The sequence below is a fragment of the Zeus faber genome (assembly GCF_960531495.2).
Source record: "Zeus faber genome assembly, chromosome: 19".
NCBI classification, from domain to species: Eukaryota; Metazoa; Chordata; class Actinopteri; order Zeiformes; family Zeidae; genus Zeus; species Zeus faber.
The window spans coordinates 11,258,021-11,279,319 of NC_137206.1; the positions used below are offsets into that span (position 1 = coordinate 11,258,021).

The window sequence follows — 21,299 nt, forward strand, 5'->3', positions numbered from 1 at the left end:
AAGTCAAAGTACCACTGTGTTACCGAAATGTCTCCGCATATTTCAATCCATCCCACTATTTCTACCCAGCACGTCGGCGTCTCTCACCGCTCCGCTTTGCTCTTCATACCCAATTTCTCTATCCCAGTACGCAAATAATCCAGTGCTGTTGGCCTCTCTGAAAATCTGGAATCAGTTCCGCCACCGGCGCCGCCACTTCAAATTCACTTCTGCCTCAACTTTAGGTCCAATCACTAATAATCCCCTACCCGCCCCCCCTTCTGCTCATCATCTGCAATCATCTCTCGAGCAAATACGACTCGCCGCGCTCTCATCTCTCCCGTTACTTTCAAGTACGACATTCCACTCCCGTGTTCTTTATTCCCTTCCCCACCGACTCTGTGGCCTCGGGAGGAACGGCTAAAATTTAGTCGCAATCAGAAATCGCTCGTCTCTTGGATTTTTATCGTCGCCTCATGTCATCAAATAATAAATCTGTTGTTGAAGCTAAGGCTGCTCGGGGGAAAGAAATGAATGCTGAGCTTTCGGACGACTTGTGGGATGAAGACGAAGTGAACGGGTAAGCGCCACCGCATCGTGTGCACAGGGGGCCTCGTTTAGGGTCCTTCAGAAATATACCCAAATGTGGACGACAGATGTGAGAGCGGTGAAACCACGCCCCTGCCGACCGTCGCCATATGTTTTAATTTTTTGCCCACAACGAAGACAATTTTGGGGCATCATTTTCAAAACTCTAAATCAGATGTTCTAGAAATGGATCCGCCACCATGTCCCGTCATCGCGTCGTCTTGGTAGCCCTGTAGACATGGCAGGCGTGCGTGCCAAACAGGCAGATGTAATCGCATTTTCTTCCCTCTTGGCACGAAGGAGGGTTCTACTCTCACGGAACTCTTCGCCCCCTCCATCGTCGTCTCCCTGGTTGGGGGGAGGACATGATGTTTTTTTCTCAAACTCGAGAAAATCAGTTTTACACTGAGAGGTTCGGTCGAGGAATTTAATGTCAGGTGGCAACCATTTCGACGAGTTGAAAAGGCTTCCACCTGATCAGCCGTAATTACCTTTTATTTCTTTTCTTTTTTTTTTCTTTTTTTCTCTGCTTCTTAATGTTCCAAGGATTGGGTTTTACCCCGAGCAACTTATTCACTGACTTATTTCCCCTGTTTTTATTTTAATTTATTTTATTCTTCATTTTATTTACGCCCGTCTATCAAGTCATATAAAGACCGGGAATAGGTTTGAGTGCAAAATGGTTGTGACCGACTGTAAACTACTTTAGAATGAGACTGTGTTTGTGCATCGACTTATTTATTTTTATTTTTACATTTATTGGACATATCTCTTGTTATTCCTTGTTAGCTACTTGTATTCAGTTTGTCCTTGTCTTTGTGGAGAGGTTTTTTAATTGTTATCTGATTTATTTACCCTTTTTTTTTTTTTTTTTTTTTTTTTTTTTTTTTTTTTAATTGTATTTTTTTTTTTTTTTTGTGGGGGGGTTGTTCTGTGTACTTGGGGGAGGAAGCGAGGGAGGGATAGAAAATGTCAAGATTCAAGAGTGATTCAAGAGAGATTCAAGAGGTTTATTCGTCACATACATATACATACTTTCATACATATATGCAGTGAAATGTGATGCAACACCCCCGGTGATAACACACAATATGTCCTAGGAAAATTTCTTCCTAAAACATAATACAGTCAGTCGAATACTTATAGAATAAAATAAAAATATATAGAATGAAATAAAATGGAATAGATAAGGGGAATAGGCTTAAGTATATGGGATAGGCAATTATTTATATACAAATATATGCTTTAAAGTGGGATGTGAATGAAGTGAGGTAGTGTTTGTGGGATAAATGTGCTGGGAATGTATAAATGTTTATTATGTATGAAAATGGAAATTTCAATAAAATTTTATTGGGGGGAGGCTTTTACAACACAGCCTCTCATTTTTTGAGAATATCTGTCAAAGGCATGTCCCTTGCCTAATTTGGAAACTGAATTGCCAACTGGATTCCAGTTTATGTAACCCCAACATGAATGGTGAATTATAACTCTGAGTGGAGACCGTTATTTCTTTTGGCCTTTCAGCTTGTCATTATTCAGTTAGCCCACTTCTTCACGCCTCTGCAATAGGCCAGCGTTGGGTAAACTGACATGTGCTTCTTCACATTCTACGAATAATTTTTTTTGACTGCGTGTGTGTGTGTTGTCCATTATTGATAGGTCTACAAGGTCCTCGTCAGGAAGACTCATGACGAAAGCTGGGTGGTTTTTCGGAGGTATACTGACTTCTCCAGGCTGAACGACAAGGTGGGTTTGTGTTTTTTCCCACAATGGCTCTTTTTTGGAACGGAACGGGAAGGAACGGTACAGTCCCTTAATTAAGTTGTGTTAGGATTTTTTGATTCATACATGTAGGAAACAAACCAAAATAAATGCATCTAAAATAAAATTTAAAAAAAACCCAGGCATCGCTCGCGCACCATGCATCGCTCTTCACCAATTCTCTGAGTTATGTTTACGTATTTCATTTTCCATACCAGTAAGAAACTAAGGAAACAAAATAAATCAAATCTTTCTCTATTATATTTTATTTTATTTTGCTCTATTATAATCACAAGATTTGCATATAGAGCGGGGAAGTGAGATCCGATCACAAGTAAGAGAGCTCCCTCTTCCCTTCTCCCTCTCTCCGCTCCACTTACTCTACACGGTAAACTGCACTTTGTATTCCTGCCAGATAAACTTTTTTTTTTTTTTTTTTTTTAATCATCCGTCATCAATGTCTTCTGCAATCTACTCCATCAATCGCAGATTGACGATTCTGCCCAAGCCTACGGCACACTCTATATTGTGACCTGGTGCGTTACTGAAGTAATGAGCACGAGACAAAGAGCCACTGTTTTAGCGAAAAGGTTCGAGCCACCAGCAGCGGTGGGAGGGGGAAGTACTCTGACCTTTTTACTTAAATGGTAAAAGTACAAATACCCTTGACACAACGTGGCTCTCATTAGTCAAGGAACTACACTGATCTTTCTACTGCAGTAAAAGTATATTGCTTTTCAATGTGCTTAAAGTATTAAAAAGTAAGAGTACTTATCTGTACTTAAGTCATAATCATGACATGCTCGTAGATCTTTTTGTTTTTCTAAAAAAACATTTTGTCCCTGGCAGCAATGGGCTTCCATACAAAACGGAGGTCGTGGGATTTAACTCTACTTAATATATATTTAATGACGGGGAGCCTTGGGCTTTTATCGGTATGTGTCTGGGCACAGCGGCTGCCTTCTAATTATTTTGATAAAGCAAGCATACGCATGCGATCGAATAGCCGCCTTTATCCCGGGGACAGGCACAAATATCCAAAACAGGGGGGGCGCGCGCGCGCACACACACACACACACACACACACACACAAAGCAAACATTTGTTTTCTCCTGCTGAGCAAACAGGTGTCAGAACATATTTCCCAGCCTGTAAAGCGGTACAGTAAAGATCAAAGTTGTTTCGTTGTTTTTTTTTGTTATTTTATTTTACTCCGTTTCTTATGTAATGAAACAATGGGTGATGGGGACACCCCCAAAAAGGTTATGTTTTTTCATAGTCTCAGATTGGAAACGCGCATTTGATACTTTCAAAGGAACATTAAAAGCTGAACTGGACAGACACAGGGACTGTGTGGGAGTCCAGGTGAAAGCATCTGGCGTCCGACGGACTTAACCCGTTACACGCTTGTCCCGGCAATGTCACTGCTTCCATTCACAATACAGCCGTACCAGCGTTTTCCTGGAAATGTTACTCAGTCTTGAGGTGGGAAATTGCCGGTACAGATTTCCCGGAATATTGTTCCCTACTCCCATTCCAAGCACAATCAAGCACAAAAAATTGTGATTGTTATGTAAACATATAAACCTTGAGCGGCGCCCATGACCAGGGTCAGAGATACTGTATATCCGATTATGTGCCGGTAAAATTTACATGCCTGATACTGGGCTCGAGTATTCGTAAGAATGCTTCGATACTCAAACCCGATACCAAAGTAACGTAATGTACAGTAGTTGCGTAGTTGGTGCTCAAAAAAGAGTGAAATAAAGTACATGTCTGCTGTTTGGAGGTACTTAAAGGTAAACAAAGAAGATTAGATCCATTATTCATCTATATATCGAAATTGTGCAGACTGCGTGTGTATCTACAACTGTCACTACAGCGGAGGGTCGGCTCCAGTTGCTGTTTTTTTTTGGGGCGTTTTTTTTAGTGCTCGACTCTTTTGCTCTGTTCTTCACGAGTCAGTCAGTAAAACGAGTCGTTTGATTTGACTCAGTTGGTTTAATTTATTATTTTTTGTCTTTTGCAATTATTGCAATTTAATTTGGAATGGTAAGTACCGTATAGATATAATAGAATGGTATATTTGCACTTAAAAGTGAAAGAGACTTTCATTTGAAGTTTGAACTGGACATTTCCATGTTAGTTATATGTTGTGTCCTACTAAAACTCACTGAGAGTTACAGGTTGCATTATACTGAAACTTGGTGACAGTCTAATTTTCTATTGTATTGTAACTGGACCGTTCCATGTTGTATTTATTATTTTATTGGAACTCAGGGGCAGTTTCAGGTTCTATAACGGTTCCATAGTGAATAATGAATAATAATAATAAACAGTGTAAAAATCAGCAATCTCACTATTGTGGTAACTGAAACTTGCAGCGGTGGTCCGTATATGCAGCTGTCCAATCACATGAACGTGATCAGATCATGCAATGTGTCATTGACAAACAGCAGATATACCCAAGAGACCAAATGATAAGAAAATTTGATTTTTCTGATCACGGATATCAACTCAAAATGTCCGGACGACAATTTAAAAAATATGTAATAGTCAATGTTTTATTATGAACTAACAATTGAATGAAAATCGGAAAATGGCGAAAATTGGAATCAGCAGGTCAGACTTCAGAACATCTGAATCGGCTGAGAAAATTGCAATCGGTGCATCTCTAGTTGGTAAACATGTTGGGTAACTTTACAAGATGATGTATTTCAGAGGGTATATCCTAATGAGATATTTGTATACTGTATTGTTGGCCCTAGTAGCTCGCATACGATGTGATTATCCTTGTTACGAGACGACTAGGGTGTGAATAACTGATGGAGTCATTAGCTACAAGACCTCAAACGCCACAGGGAACTCCCTCTTACTCTCAGCTGGTGCTCAAAATATTTTCCCAAGGTTGCCAGGTCTGTGCATGTGTGAAAGGGGCTGTAGTTAAGAGAAAATACTTGCAGAAATACTTGACTTGGGTATTTCAAAATATCAAATAATATGTCAACATATTCTCTATGTCCAAAATTGTGACTAATGGGCTTTACTGTCGACAGGCGAAGTGTTCTATTTATACTGTATATAGCCCCTTTCCCACTTGCACTGAAAGCTGTAAATCTGCTGGCAATGATCCGTTTTGGCATCATGTCGGAAAAGGAACCGATGTGTTTCATAAAAGTCGTTCAATAAATTTCCCCCCTCTCGACCTTATAAATTTCCCCCCTCTCGACCCTCAATCTTTTATACTCTTGAATTGTATTATTTTTCTTCCTAAAAATGCCACTCAGACCCTAGATGTGTCTTTTACAGTTAGGGGACATCGTCCCCGCACCATTTTATGGTGCGGGGACATCGGGCACGGTCGCTGCACTTGCCCAGCAGCTGCACTGCAGTGCGGAGCCGGAGAGGGCAGGAGCGGACTGAGAGAGGTAGAGCGGGCGGAGAACGTTCATTCTCCGGTTGCAGAGAATGTAGGACAGGTTGAAAATGATCACACTGATTTTACAACTTTGGGTCGGGGGTTATTGCGTCCGGGCACGGGGGCTCTGTCAGCGGAGGGAACTAAGCCTTATGGGGGAGACGGGGAGGGAAGTGCAGGTCTGATAAAGTAAACCGATTCTGTTGCCCCGTCTCGCGTGATGTGAGACACCTCGCGCGAGCAAAGGGGTAATGTGTCAGTTACCATCATCTATGTGGGAACAGACTCCATACGGAACCTTTTCGTAAAGGAGGCCAACGTGGGAATGACTACCTACTGCCTTTGGATATTTTTTATCCAGCAATGTTTGGGATTCCATATGGGAAAGGGGCTTGAGATATTCAAACAAGGTTGTTGTAGTTGCATTTATCCAACTTCATCTGGTTTTACCCTCTACAACCATGTCCGGGTTGGGGTTTCATGATCGCTTGGTCATTTAGTTTTGTTTTGGGTTTTTTCCCTGCTTTGACTTCAATTCATTAATACTTCAGAAGCTTATTTTTGTTTGGTGTTTTTGTTTAGCCCAATTTAGGAAAAGAGAAATATAACATTCTTAAATCCCGGCCAAGCAACCAGTAGACTGTTCAGAATGAAAAGGACAAACAGTTGCGGGTGCAAGAGCTCAGCGGTCTCAGGTTGGAATTTAGTGCTGTGGCTGTTTGGACACTGACATTTTTTCCGTGAATCCAGGAGAAAGCGCGTTAAATCCAGTTAAAATGACGTTCATTTTGTTTGTCCATTTTAATGAGATTGCAGTTAGTTTTTTCATTTAAATTTTAAACTGCTTTTTACTGCTCCTTTTTACACTTTAATATACATGAGGTCTCTGGGGTACCTAAAACATGTTTCTGAAGTTTTTTGCTCAGATTCTGCATTCTATCCATTATAACATGCATCCTGAATCTTCACTCATATAAGATCTACAAGGCCTAATTCGAAAGTTTCACGTAAACATCGGAAAATCGAAAAATAAATACATCCACAATAAAAACAACCTTTTTTTTTTTTTTTTTTTTTTTTTTTTTTTTAATTGGTTTTGCTTGGAGAAATGCACAGCGGATCGAATGGAGCAGATGACCATATAAAGATCTGTGACGAGCTGACGTCCGCTCATGCTGAGAGTAGAAAATGACATTGGAAACAGACCGTTCAGAGCGGGTTGCGATTGGAAGCCTCAGCGTTTTGCTCACAGTGATTACTTTTGTCATTAGTTAACCTCATTATTTGACACGAATATGAACATCCAACATTGAAACATTATATTTATGACGGAAAATAAGTAAAAGCTTAATAGGTTAAGTTTAAGGTTTAGTTTCAAGAAAAGCCTTTAGTTTTGTGTGAATTTTAAACAAATGTTCTTTATTTTATTTTATTTTATTTTATTTTATTCAAGTGCCAGCCCGTCAGTAGCTCTTCCCGCTGGACCAGCAGCAAAGTGACGTGAGCAGTTTAAATCGGAGGTTTATGTCCCGACTTGGCTGTTTGACAGTCATACAGATGGTGTGTCGCTAACCCTGCGCTGCTGAGGGAGATCCAAATTGGCCACTTGGTCAAGGGTGTCCATCTTCAACCAGTTAACCCTGCACAGAAAAGCAAACTGCTTCCTGTGGAGCCTCAGCCCAAAGGCCATGAGCATTTTGAGGCGTGCCCTGAAACAATCCGTGGATGGAACCTAGAATGTGGAATCGTCTTGTACTCAGCTATGCTGGACCTCGATCCGCTCCGGCTGTGCCGTTATTGAGAACAGTTGCAAGTTTGGAGGCTTGTGGGGAACATTTTGTTTTTTCGTTGCGTTTGGATCTGGGCTTTTGGACGCCGTGCGCGTGATGTGAGCCCGTCCACAAAACACAAACACAGAAATTCCAACGTTTCACCAATGATTTGAGGTTCGCGGCGACACTGATCAATATTGCCAAAACAAAATGTCCTAATACTTTCCATCCCCTGTGTTACACACATCCCACAATATGGCAAGACACTGAAAGTAAAATATGTTCAGGATGCATCACGCTCCCCCATACATGGAGGTAAAATAAAATGCTACATTGGCTGTCGGTTGCATGTGTGTGACGTGTGTTTATTTCTTTGTCGCTTGAAGTTAAAGGAGATGTTCCCTGGTTTCCGTCTCGCGCTGCCCCCGAAGCGTTGGTTTAAGGACAACTATGACACCGACTTCCTGGAGGAACGACAGCTGGGCCTGCAGGCCTTTTTGCAGAATCTGGTCGCACACAAGGACATCGCCAACTGGTGTGTGTGTGTGTGTGTGTGTGTGTGTGTGTGTGTGTGTGTGTGTGTGTGTGTGTGTGTGTGTGTGTGTGTGTGTGTGTGTGTGTGTGTGTGTGTGTGTGTGTGTGTGTGAGAATAACGGATTATCAAGTCTATTATATTCAATTAAAATTAATAAAGATCACATTGAAAATTGCATGAAAAAAGCGCTTGAAAAAGTACCTTGAAAGTCCTTGGATTTCGTTTTACAATGCGGGAAAGAACCCTGCAATTGCTTAGATGAGAGGGTTTCCTCTGTAATTTCTCCAACTCAGTCATCAAGCTAGAAGTTACGGTTAGTTACCATAAATCACCGCCCGGGGGGAAGAAATAACATAAGAAATAACTTAATTCTTGGCTCTTTCTGTCTGTTTAACAGCCTGCCAGTGCGAGAGTTCCTATGTCTCGACGATCCACCTGGTCCATTTGACAGTCTGGAGGAGAGCCGGGTAAGAGTGTGAGTGTGAGTGTGAGTGTGAGTGTGAGTGTGTGTGTGTGTGTGTGTGTGTGTGTGTGTGTGTGTGTGTGTGTGTGTGTGTGTGTGTGTGTGTGTGTGTGTGTGTGTGTGTGTGTGTGTGTGCGCGCGCGCACGTGCCCGCGACCACATGAGCGTGTGAATACTTTGTGGCTCCTCGTGTGTTAGTTTGTCGAGTGAGTATTTCTCGAGCAAATTGCTGGCTTAGTGAAATCCACTCCACTTACAGCTCTAACAACCTAAGTGTCTGAAAAACTAATAAAAAGCTTTATTTGGACGACGGGGAGGGGGAAAAAAAAAACCTGAAATATTTGCTTCACAGATTCTCTCGTGAATCAAGCCAAACCAAAGTTGTAAAAGCCGCAAATATACGGGAGAAAGGTCATCCTCATCTTTAGTGCTTTCGATTCCTACTTCCCTCTCTCTCTCTCTCTCGCTCTCTCTCGCTCTCTCTCTCTTAGGCCTTCTGCGAGACTCTGGAGGAAAGCAACTACCGCCTTCAGAAAGAGCTTCTGGAGAAGCAGAAGGAGATCGCCACCCTGAGGATAAGGCTGGAGGAGAAAGAGCAAGCCATCCTGCTGCTGGAGAGACACGCTAAGTCAGGCACCGCACGCAAACGCATACATACAGTACATACATACCGTTGGACACCATTTATAAGAACAAATCTAGCGACGGACTGATACCATTTTTTTTACCACCAATTCTGAGTATTTGCTGATCAGATCCATGACTTTTACTGAACAGTATAGACTGTGTAGACCATTAGTTTGAGGTCATTAAAACATAATGACTTGATGATTTAGAGACATCTAACATATCTGAAAAGGCAGAATTTTTTTCTTTAAATATCTGTCATGGTTGACATGGATGCTAGTTATTTTTTGAAGGGGATATTCTCCGATTACCCTGTATTAGCTGAGGGTCCAACCCATACCAGTTTCTGTATTTCTCCATCCAAAGAGATGTGCCAAACTCAAATCCCTTAAAGTACCTGTAAAGTGAAAATAAAATTGTTAATCGTTAACCGTGTAATAATATACAGTATAAACGTATACATTGGAGTTACTTACTGTTTCAGTGTACTGCTGAACCCTGTCCTGTGTGTCTAGTTTCTCACCTCAAAGTGCCGCTGTCTGGCTGCGTGACTCCCTGCTGTCTGGTGCCCCCTGCTGGCTCCTCTGCAGGCCAGGTCGGGGCTCCGCGGATTGCTAGCATCCAGATATTGCTAACGCAACCAAACCCCGTGCGATCAAACCAACAGGACGGTTCTTTACTGTTCCAGGCGCATAGGCGCAGATTCATGTTTCTGCCGGGGGGGTGGGAGGATGGCAACAGCGGAGCCAAGAATCTCCGCTGGGGGTGGGAGGGGACTCGGAGCCACCCACGGGATCGGCACCAAGACTTGGCATGAGTTCACGGTCTCCCTGTAGACTCCATTGCTCCAGGTGTTTATTCCTAAAACAGAGTTTTATCCCAAACTCTGGGCTGGTAGCTTAGCTTATTTCCCCACTGATGCTCCTGGTGTTTATGTATTAGTGTTAGGGTGCTTACAGCCATCTCTGAAATGGCTGAAAATAAAACAACAATGCGCGTGGAGGAAGAGAGCCTCTCGGCCAGAAAGGCAGGATTTTATAGTGGGAGAGCACTGGGCCCAGGTGCTTCGGAACCTCCATGTACCTGCCGTTATAGAACCAAAATACATCAAATATGAAAAACAAGCCAGGGGACCATCACAGCCCCCTCCACAAGAACGGGGTCCTGAATGGAACCCCGGCACCAAAATACCATAACTATCCAAAACAATAATTTGCTGAACTTCCAAAACCCATATACATTGCTAATTGCGTCTGAAAAGCACAACAATCTTAGGTGAACCAATGGCCTACTCCGGTGCTCCTATCCTGGCACCAAGCTCCCACCCCAGCAACCGGTGCACCTAGGAAGCAATACAAGAGGCAAGAGAGTTCAAATGGCGTGTCAAAGCACAGAGCAGCCACAACAAGAGTGGTGCAGAGGAGTGTTTTTACCTGTTACAAATTATCTTTGACAGACCAGGGATCAAAAAACGTTTGCCTTTCCCTTAAGTTAATCAGTGAGTGGTGCCATGACTGTCGAAAAGTGTCTGCAAAAACTCCTATAATGGCCAGCGAGGCAGTGAAAATGCATCAGCTCTTTTTGTTTTTGTTGGGACTGGGTACTGTTCTGTGGCCTCAACTTTGGCACCTGGTTTACTGCAAGGTCTACTGTGCGCCTCACCTCCTAGTTCCCCGATACGTCCTAGGTGAGTTTCCCAGGTGTCTGAATAAACAACTACGTCACCCAAGTAAAACTGCACACCCTTGCTAGACACGTTGTTAGTGATGTAACCTGGGGTCATTGGGTGTTTCTCGGTCTTTCAACATCATACACCCTCACCCAAGCAACCCAGCCAAGACTGATTACGTTCCAACTTGTGTGGAAGTAGCATGTACCCACGGATCACCCCTCTTGATCCACAGCCATCTAGAGGCCTTCTCAGCTGCCTCTGTGATGTTTTTGATCGCCTTTCTCTGGCGTGCACCTGTTGGTTGTCTCCAGGGCTAAAAATGCGGCGCTCAGCAAGTGTTCCATTTTGTCCTGGGCTGATGCCAGTTTCTCTTTAGCCAGCTCCCCAGCTGTGTAAAGCCTGTGTCTAAAACTGTTAATGTAGTCAATCAAATTTTTAGGAGGTTGTGATCCTTTCCAGTCAACAGGCAATGCAGCAAAGGGACCGCTTACTGTGTGCGCAAACACAAGTTCATTTAGGCTAAACCCTGTGCTCTCCTGAACCACCTTTCTCGCTGCAAGCGTCAACCAGGGCAGACCCTCTTCCTAGACTTTACCCAACTGAGCAGGATGACTGTAAGGTTTGGTGGAAGCGCTCCAACGGCCCCTGACTCTGAGCATGATAAGCCGAGCTCTGGTTGTACTGGACACAAAGCTGCTTCAACACCTGTGAAAACATGTGGGAGGAGAAATTTGAACCCTGGTTGGATTGAATGACTTTTGGCATTGCAAAATATAGAAATGAAGAAGAAGAAACAGTCTTTATTAGTCACGCAACACACCACTCCACAACACATGCTTGCACACACACACACATGCACATGCTCTGATGGTGGCCGGTGAAATGGATTCTCTGCTTTTGACCCATCCTGGCTTGTCCTTCCTCCGGGGGCACAGCCAGGAGCAGTGGGCAGCATACGTGGACGCGCCCGGGGACCAGGTGATAAATGTCCATTGCTGGTCAGACAATGATGGGTGCATGTTTTTGGTGGGGGTCCTTACTGACGTGAGGTGGAGGAAACCCCATGTGAGCACGGGGAGAACATGCAAACTCCACACAGAAAGGCTCCTATTTGGGAGATAACCCGCCGGAGCACGGTGCCAACAGCGCCCCAGGCGGGAATCGAACCCAGGACCTTCTCGCTGTGTGCAATGCACTGCGCCACCATGCCACGTGGGAACTGGGAAAGCGCTCGTACTACAGACCTTATGGTTATTGTGCTCGGAGGATATGCGGCAGGATACTGGGCACTCTGGCAAATGACCGTAAGGAAATTATTGCACCTGACCTTGAGCAAGGCAAAACAACCACACCCTCAGTTACCAAATGCTCAAATTGTTGGCTGATTGCAGGAATGGGACACAGTGGCACATATTTTAGTGCCTGGTTAGGTTTGTCAATCAGCTGGCATGCATGGCAGGTTTTAATAAACGCATAGACATCTTTCTCCACACGAGGCCAAAAGAAATGCGGTCATCCATTATACTCACACCGGAGTGTCCAGACCCACCATGAGCTACCTTTAACACTGACTGACACAAGAGCCTTTTCTAGGCGCCTTTGTTGCTTTCTGCTCATTGATGTGCGTAGCAACACGCCCAGGAAAATAATTTTTAAATTGCTCAATTGCAAAATCATCGATGAAGTGAGTGGTCAAATTAGGTGCGAACTCAAGATGTCGCTGCTTGTCCTCTTTTTTCCAGGTCCTAAACTGTTGCCGGCAGGCTTCCGGAACCAACTCGTAGGCCTTCAACACAGCGCACTTCACAGAGGAATTATTTCTGACTATCAACATCGGTTAACGACGAGTAGGCCTACTGTGCTCTGCCCGTCATGACGCACTGTAGCATCAGCGTGCGAGCTGAATCTGGCCAGTTACGCGCATCAGCAACACGCTCGAACAACGAAAAAAACGGCTGCAGGCCTCTCAGAAACATTTGGCAAGAGATGTAAGTTTCCAAAGACATAAACTATGCACTGTCTGCTCATAGAAGTGAGACGACTTCCTACTTAGCTCACCAACAGCTGAAATCTTGCCTTCCTTAATCAGTTCCAGTCTAGATTGTTCCATTTGTAATTTATCCTGTTCGGTCTGCTGTTACATCTTTTGCGCAGCCAATTATTTTTCCAAATCCGTTTTTTTACTTCAATTTATCTTGCTGGAGTTGGAGACATGAGGAGCTGTTTTTGCGTCAAATGTTAAACCTGTTGCCACTAGGGGCATAGACAACACCGTACCAGGGGGAAGTTTATGGGATTTCAGTCAGACCTTCTTTTCCAATAAATCTGATTTCAAAATGGCCTTCACATTTTTAGGTAAAGCCAGTCGTGAAGGTGCGTGTACGCATGAGTGAAACATGTAGTGTGAGGAAAAGGTGTTGGGCAGCTGAAAACAAAACAACAATGCGTCGGAAGGATGAGAACCTCTCGGCCAGGTGGGCGGGGTTTATAGTGTGAGAGCACTGGGCCAAGGTGATCCAACATTCCACCCTCCAGGTACCTGCAGCGTTATAGAAACAAAAGCCAGGGGGCCGTCACAGAGTCGTGATTTAGCCCCAGCCCAAAAATCCAGACCACAAAAATGGTGAGAAACAGTTTATCGGTCTAATTCAACAGAATTCAGCGCTACATCGTTCAAGTCTTTCCACATGTTTTCAGCAATTACTTTCTAACATATAATGTGTTCGGAAACAAATCACTGAGTTCACTTCACAGGGACTCTAAGCGAGACTGCATAGTCTAAGCGAGACTGCATAGTCGTGTTTTGTCCGTTCCGCAGGGCTATCTGCTTCTGCTTTCTCACAGAATTGTACACCGCGTTGTGTTTTCACGTATGCGCTGCACCGCTTTTCTTCCAGCGCCAGTGGCGCCAGCCCAGAATCCCCGTTGGGCCTGTCGGTGCAGGGCAGTGACATCAACGCCGACGTGGAGTCGTCCGCTGCCGAAGCTGACCAGGACAAGTCAGAGCAGAACGGGTACTATATTCACACTCGTACATGCACATTTGCAACACTGGGATAAATGCATGTAGTATTTATAAAGGCATGCAGGAACATGTAAATGCATATACACACAGACATAACAGTTCAGATATAGTCATATAAATCCATATGCCCCCCTGTTTTTATGCATGTAGCCTTTAAAATTAGGCCACCCATCTTAACCCAAACTACCATTAAATAATTTACCTGCTACTTGGGTAGTGATGCAAGACTCGTGAACGATTACCATGAACCAAAAATAATTACTGACGACTAACTTTAACTCCAAGGCAAAAAAGAAAAATTCATATTGAGTTGGAACTATTAATACTTTGCATGCCACCAAAATAATTGATCTGGATGAATCACACACCGGAGAGTTTCCTGTGTCCATCATAAGAGACCTGGACAGTAGTCCTATGAGCATGTGACTCCAGACACTTAGTTGTTGTGTCTAATGCCGGGAGAGTAGTTGTCCTTCACTGCAGTTCTCCATGAGGCTTGAACGATTAATGGCTCATGAGCGGTAGCGGTGAGTGCCTCGCCTACTTTTAGCTGTCCGGTGCGGATCCGATTTTCACGGGCATTGCAGGGGCTCCATTAAACTGATGAACCTACACTCTCGTATCGAGTACGTTTCTGTAGAGCAAATCGCTTCGAGGGTGCAAGCGAAAAGTGCCACAAATGTCTATTACGAGATGATTCGATTAGATTTGATTAGATTAGATTAAATACAACTAATTGTCATTGCACAGAGTACAAGTACTGAGGCAACTAAATGCATTTCTCTGCATTTTACCATCCTAGTAACTGACGTATCTAGGAGCAGTGGGCTGCCACATAGCGGCGCCCGAGGAGCAGTTAGGGGATTAAGTGTCTTGCTCAAGTACACATCAGCACGCTACCAAGTGGAGCCGGGGATCGAACTGGCAATCTTCCGATTACTGGATTATACTAGACCCGCTCTAGCTCCTGAGCCACTGCCCCCTATGAATAGAGTCAATTGGAACCTAAATTGAGAAAAGTGTATTGAACACATTTCACAAACGCAAATTAGTAAATGATAATAAATTAAACTGTATTAAAACTGAAATTAAAAATTTGAATTAAAAAATACATTTAATTAAATAAAAACTAAATTAAACTGTGAAATAATTTGTAGCTACTACATAGGTTCGTCTGTTCATGGCTTTCTCTCAAAACCTCACACGCTTTATCTAAAAATCTCACGCGCTTTATCTAAAAATCTCACACGCTTTATCTAAAAACCTCACGCACTTTATCTAAAAACCTCACGCGCTTTATCTAAAAACCTCACACGCTTTATCTAAAAACCTCACACGCTTTATCTAAAAACCTCACGCGCTTTATCTAAAAACCTCACACGCTTTATCTAAAAACCTCACACGCTTTATCTAAAAACCTCACACGCTTTATCTAAATTGAGACGTGTGTCTCTATGTCTTCCTCAAAGTGGCAAAATAAACTCTCCGATTACTTTGTAATTTAGTCATGATTGGCTTAAGCCTCCTTAAACTGCCCTAAAATTGTAACCGCGGCACAGAACCAGACCCCCCCCCCCCCCCCCCCGATCTCCGAGTGAATGCTGACTCAGGCACTTTCCCTGAGCACAGCTTTTCACCATTGACACTGAATACTGCTCTAACTTCTGGATGAATTAAAATCATTAGAAAATGATTAGACCCCACTTGTTGTTAACATTTTTCATCCAAGGCAATGGTCCAAGTTCTTGGACCATTTTTGTTTTGTTTTGCTAACTCTTGGCCACATGACAAATTGGCATAGCAATTTATTTATTCTCCACTGCCATGGAGGAATATATCTCGACTAAACAACTATATGTTGCAAAGAAATATTTAATTCAGAATGTATTTATTTCAATGGCTTGGTGTGAAATTAAGTGCAACTCGAAATTGTCATTGTCAGAAGGCTTAGCGATCGGTTGAATACTTCTGAGAGACCTGCTTGTAGTGGTCGCTGTTTCTAAAAATACAATCGATGGATTCCCGAGACCGCCCGTCCAATAAAAAGTTGTTTATTACGACCGTATCAAGGCAAGGCAAATTTATTTTTATAGCACATTTCTACAACCAGGCGATTCAAAGTGCTTTGCATAAAAGATAAAAAGCATGAAGACAAGTGCAAAGAAACACATTATAAAAGGGCATAGAATGCATAAAGTTCAAAAGTAGAATACATAGAATGGAAGGAAAAACACATTATAAAGTTAAGAAAAAGAATCAGGTAAAAGTGACAGTGTAGTGCGAGAGATTAATATTTGGTTTAGTAAAAGGCAGCGGCAAACAGAAAAGTCTTCGGCCTTGATTTCAAAAAGGTGAGAGTCGCAGCTGACCTGCAGTTTTCTGGGAGTTTGTTCCAGATTATGTGGTGCATGAAAACTGAACGCTGCCTCGCCATGTTTAGTTTGGACTCTGGGGAGAGAAAGCAGATGTGTCCCAGACGACCTGAGAGGTCTGGATGGTTCATGACGCGGCCGAAAATCAGAAACATAGTTTGGCCCTAAACCATTATGTGCTTGGTAAACCGACAGTAGTATTTTGAAATCATCATAATGTATCCGCCATTTAACACCAGAAACGTCCGTACGTCTGTTGCACTTTATGGCCGAGCATCGATGTCCATCTAATTTGGTCTGAAGGATCCAATCACGGAAAATGAAAGACGGGGGCAGTTTGAGCGTCAAGTCACAAATACAATATACTTGAGCTCACATTTCAAATTTTGTCTGCAATATGCCACACATAAATGTCATCTCTTTCTGTCCTTTTGTTAATTTGCTTTTAAAATTTGTTGTATTGTGTTGTTTTTGTGTTGTCTTTTTTTTTTTTTTCTTGCTTTTTAGTTCACATTTTTAATAATTTAATGCATTACTATGATTATTAGCACTATTTATTTTTACAAATTATTTTATGTGAATTACTTATTACAGTGTTTCCCCTAGAATGTGTTTAAGGCCAAAAAAAACAAAAACATCCATGTAAGATGGTAAGATAGTTTTCTTTAGCTATTTCTATTGTTTTATTTTGCATTAAAAAAATCTATATTTTTTCTAGAGTTTATAGAGATTTTTATATATATATATAAATACCATAATTTTCATTGATTGGCATGATGATGAATATTTTTATTGACACACAAATATTTTTATTGAAACAAACTGCCATAACTTTTGCGATTTTGCAACAGCTAAGGAAATAAAAAAACTGGTAAAAGCCATATGGTGGAACGTCAGCTCATTTATTCTTATTCCTTGTTCATAAAATGTACCAGCTGTATAGTATTTTTAGCATCGCTTTAGGCTCATGACACTTGTCTGCCTTCGTATTTTGGCCGAATTATAATGAGGCCGATTACCTTTGGTCCACATGACCTTTAATTGGTGCAGCGTGGTCACTGGAGAGTAACTTTGGTAACCTGATAAGCGTGCTGGAGGACAGTTGTAGTCAGCTGGACACACAAAAAAATAAAATATATATATATATATATATATATATATTTTTTTTTTTTTTTTTTAATTATTATTATTTTCTTTTAATAGTCATAACTTAATCTTCAACTGTTCCACTTTCCGTCTCCATTTGGTCATTCTATTTTGTTAAAATTTTTCTGGTGGTTTCCCAGCGGCCTCGCCATGCCCATTCCGTCCCAGGGGAAGCACTGTACCGCCGCCTCCTTCCGTCTTAAGTTGACATTTTTCTTCCACCCTTTTTTTTTTTTTTTTGTTTCACCTCTCTTCTGTTCCACAGCAGCGCTGCCCCAATCTGAAATCAGAGCCCAGTAACGTTGAGGTACAGAATATATATCGGTGCCACGGGGCTCCTCTTTGTGCCCTGCCGGTTCTATGTCCTCCCCCCACCCCCCTCGCTCCTCCAGTAATGTGCACCCCCCACTGTTTTCTACCCTCTTGCACATAAAGTGTACGTCTAAATTAACTGTGTGTCTGAGCTGTTGGGATTTATTTGTTTTTCTACTCAACCACATAAGGGGGGGGGGAGACACGATGAACGTTTAATCAGAATCCAACGTCTTTCTTTGAACGTCGTATTCACGTCCATGAAGATCTGGCAGTCCACCGGGAGCAAGCAGAGACAATGTCTGCTCCACGTTTTGAAGCTTATAAAGTGTGTGTTGACTGCACTGCACCCGCCCCTGCACCCCCCACGCCCCTTCCTGTTCCTGGCTGCGCCGTGGTGTTTTTCCTGCATCCTATGTGACGCAAACCCTCCGCACAGATGCTGTTAGTTACTCGCCTTTATTAGGTGATACCTGTAAAGTAGGTCAGGGCTCCAGGGTCCGTGCTGGATTTCCCGCCACATCTCTCCTCTCCACCCCCCTGTATCAACAGCTTAATTCCACCGAGCGAGAGAAAGCCCCTCGGGGTTCCAAACTGTCATTTTGAGCAGACCCGACGGGGAATCCGACTCGCATTGAGCGGGCGTTCATTGATAAACAAGCCGAATGTGCGGCTTCCCCAAATATGACCGTCGAATCCCCCCCCTTCTTCCTCCACCCAAAAGGGAGAGAGTTTTGGGAAATGAGCGTAAAGATCCCTAGCCGCCGGTGGGCGTCCTACGAAGCACGATGTGGGTCACTTAGGCGTCAAGGTTCCGTCTCAAATTCAAAGAACTTTGCCAATCAAAACGAACATGGCTGACTCCATCCTGCTTCGTAGCTCACCTCACTTTTCCCTTGCGCAAATAACTTTTCAGGGGGGCGTTTCTTAGAAAAGAGGGGGAAAAGGAGAAATCGCTCTTTTGCCATCCTGACACCCTCCCCACTGTGGTCTTTCCAGCGGGAGGTGTGAGGTGCTGCCCATGCGCTCCTCGGCCTGCTGGTGCGGGCCGTGGCTCAGCAGCTCTCCTCCGGTCCTCCAGGTGGCGCAGCTCCACCGCCGGCAGTCGGAGCTCTGAGGCCGGGTCGGCGGCGTGGCGGCGCCGACGTGCACTTTTGCCCCCTTTCCGCCGCCCCGTCTCCGCCGCGCCGCCCGCTGCTCCCCGTCTGCATCCGCTGCCGACCGCCTCCGCCAGGTCGCTTCTCTCGCCCCCGCCGCTCCTTGAACTCCATCCCTTTCTACCCTCTCACGGACCGCTCTGCTCACCTTTTCAAGAAAAAAAATCCCCATTTCGCAAAGATAGAAGCCCGTCATTCCACGACCTGGCCTCCTTCGTTCTTTGAGGTGGAGACCCGGGGTCCGAGCGGCGAAGGTGATCACGAAAAATGTGCCGACGCCCCTCGGGATTATGCAACGGACACTTGTCGCTCACCTCCAACACGTGGCACTCGCCCCCTTTCCTGCTGCTTGGGAGATGGACTTCCCTCAATCCAGAGGCCACAAAGCCAAAGAGCAGCACCCTTGGCATCTCAACCCGGGTTCGGCCTTAAAGGCAGACGCACGCACACATATCACTGGGTGACCGCTCGACACATGGCGACATTATTGGGGCACTATCAACCACAATGAGAGAACACTCCCAGGAGGGAGCACCAACGTAAACACTGGATCCACACAGCGCTTTGAAATGTGTTTTTTTTTTTTTGTTTGTTTTATTGTTTTTTTGCGACCCACCTACAAGCGCTTTCGAGCGACGTCGTGACATTGCAAATCCACCAAAAAAAGAAGGAGAAAAAAAAAAAAAAAAAAAAACCCGCGCCTGCGAGGATGACGTGACATCGGGTGTTGATCTCGGAAGCCTTTTAAAGTGCCGCCCCCTCGCCGCCGTCACCGCCACCGCTTCCACCACACGCACATTTTTTCACATGTCACGCCGCTCTTTCATTCCGGGGGTTTTTATGTTTTTTTTGTTTTCCTTTTGTTTTTTTATTATCTTTTTATGCCAAATAAATGTTCCTCGCGAAAGTCCAACATTTGATTCTCTAAACATCGTGTGTGCCAGTGCGATGAGAATGCATAAATAACCAGAACCTTTTGCCTCGTTCGTCGGTCCACGCGAGACCCCTCTGCCAAGGCCTGGGCTTAATTGGATCTCCATAAAAGTTTATCTGCGTGCTGAATGTGGCTCGGATTAAGGATCTTTAAAGAACCTTAATATTTACGTTTTGTAATTTGTTATGGGCCGTTCATTTTCGACCGTTTCTATTCGACTAGCGTCGGTTTCGGGCCTCGAATTGTGGTGTGGCGCCACTTCGTAAAGCTGTAGATTAGCGTTTAAATGAGTTTAAACACAATGTACTTTTGGCTTGTTCAGATTTTCTTTCGCTTTTCTCATTTTCATCGAGAGAGAATTGTGCCAGAGTTAATCCACAAACCCAAACTAGCCGTGCGGGGCTACCAATACGCGACCCCCCCCCCCCCCCGCACACAAAAGCCATATTTTAGGTCCTACAATCGTTTAAAGGTGTATCTTGTAAATGTTTAGTGGTTATTTGTTCATTTGAAGGTGTGGGTTTTCCCAGTTGTACTGAGTGGTTTCAAACGTGGCATTAATAATAGGGGCCGCGAAAATGCACTTTATCACAAAGCGGGGGGGGGAGCCTAGTTTTTAACTCGGGTAGTGTTTTCGTTAAATTTGAGTGCCTTTACCAACTTTCAGTCTTAATCCCCCCTCCACCGGAGTCACTTTGGGATTGACAGAATCCGTCGGGTTTTGTATCTAATAAAGTCCCTGCAAGTATGATTCAGAGTGCCTTGAATTTTGGCTTTCTCCTTTCACCTTTCCTTTTGATATTTCTTCAATTGATCTGGGAGTTTGTGTCTATGGAAGATAGAGAGAGAGAGAGATATATATATATATATATATATATATATATATAGTCACTCTTTTTAGACGATAGGCTTTTATTTGTAAGTTTAAGGTTATTGGACGTGTGCTGTATATGGCTTGAAATGAACACATCACTTCTGTGTAATGGCATACTGTTACTGTCATCGCTCAGGCTTTAAAGGGATTGATCCAAAAATGTCATCTAGTATTTATAGATGTTGCCACATATTATAGCAGCGATCACATCTTGGATAATATATAAGCAGACACCTGAGAGTACTTGTAAATATATATTTTTAATTTAAACACATAAGTCAAGAAACTCTGGGACGTTTCATTTCTGTTTTGAATTTCCTTCACAGTTTTGGGCTTGAGTTCCTCTGGGTTATTTTGCCCTTGGTGTGCAGTGCGCTTGCGTACTTGAGCGGTCGTGTTTGATATTTTCGACCGCAACTCCACATGTTCGGGTTGCGTCGGAGTCTTTGGAAGGGCCTTCGAGTTTGTAACTTGTGGGATGTCTATAATTAAAAAGTCCTCACCATCCAAAATCAGATCCGCCAGTGAAAAGCCATAATTCATTTCATTGAACTATTTAAAAACGTCAAGCCATGGGGAACAAAAAAATAGGCTTCCATTTACTAAGACTCATACTTTCAAAAATTCGATAAGGATAAGATCTTACATTTAGTTGAGTTAATTT

The 21,299-nt window shown here is 43.5% G+C and overlaps 1 protein-coding gene across 3 annotated transcripts in view; it reads left to right on the forward strand.

Annotated features, from left to right (window-relative positions):
- Positions 1-19,170, forward strand: part of snx16 (sorting nexin 16) — a 28,051-nt gene extending 8,881 nt beyond the window's left edge. For 2 of the 3 annotated variants that reach the window (XM_080020704.1, XM_080020705.1), the window contains 6 exons: positions 2,227-2,313; positions 7,905-8,053; positions 8,451-8,520; positions 9,008-9,144; positions 13,713-13,829; positions 18,670-19,170. In XM_080020704.1, the coding sequence (XP_079876830.1) occupies positions 2,227-2,313; positions 7,905-8,053; positions 8,451-8,520; positions 9,008-9,144; positions 13,713-13,829; positions 18,670-18,787 (678 nt within the window). In that variant the 3' untranslated portion in view covers positions 18,788-19,170. Of the gene's footprint in view, positions 1-2,226; positions 2,314-7,904; positions 8,054-8,450; positions 8,521-9,007; positions 9,145-13,712; positions 13,830-17,623; positions 17,666-18,669 lie in introns of all 3 variants that reach the window. The other variant, XM_080020706.1, reaches the window with a different exon arrangement.
- Positions 19,171-21,299: the final 2,129 nt, after the last annotated feature.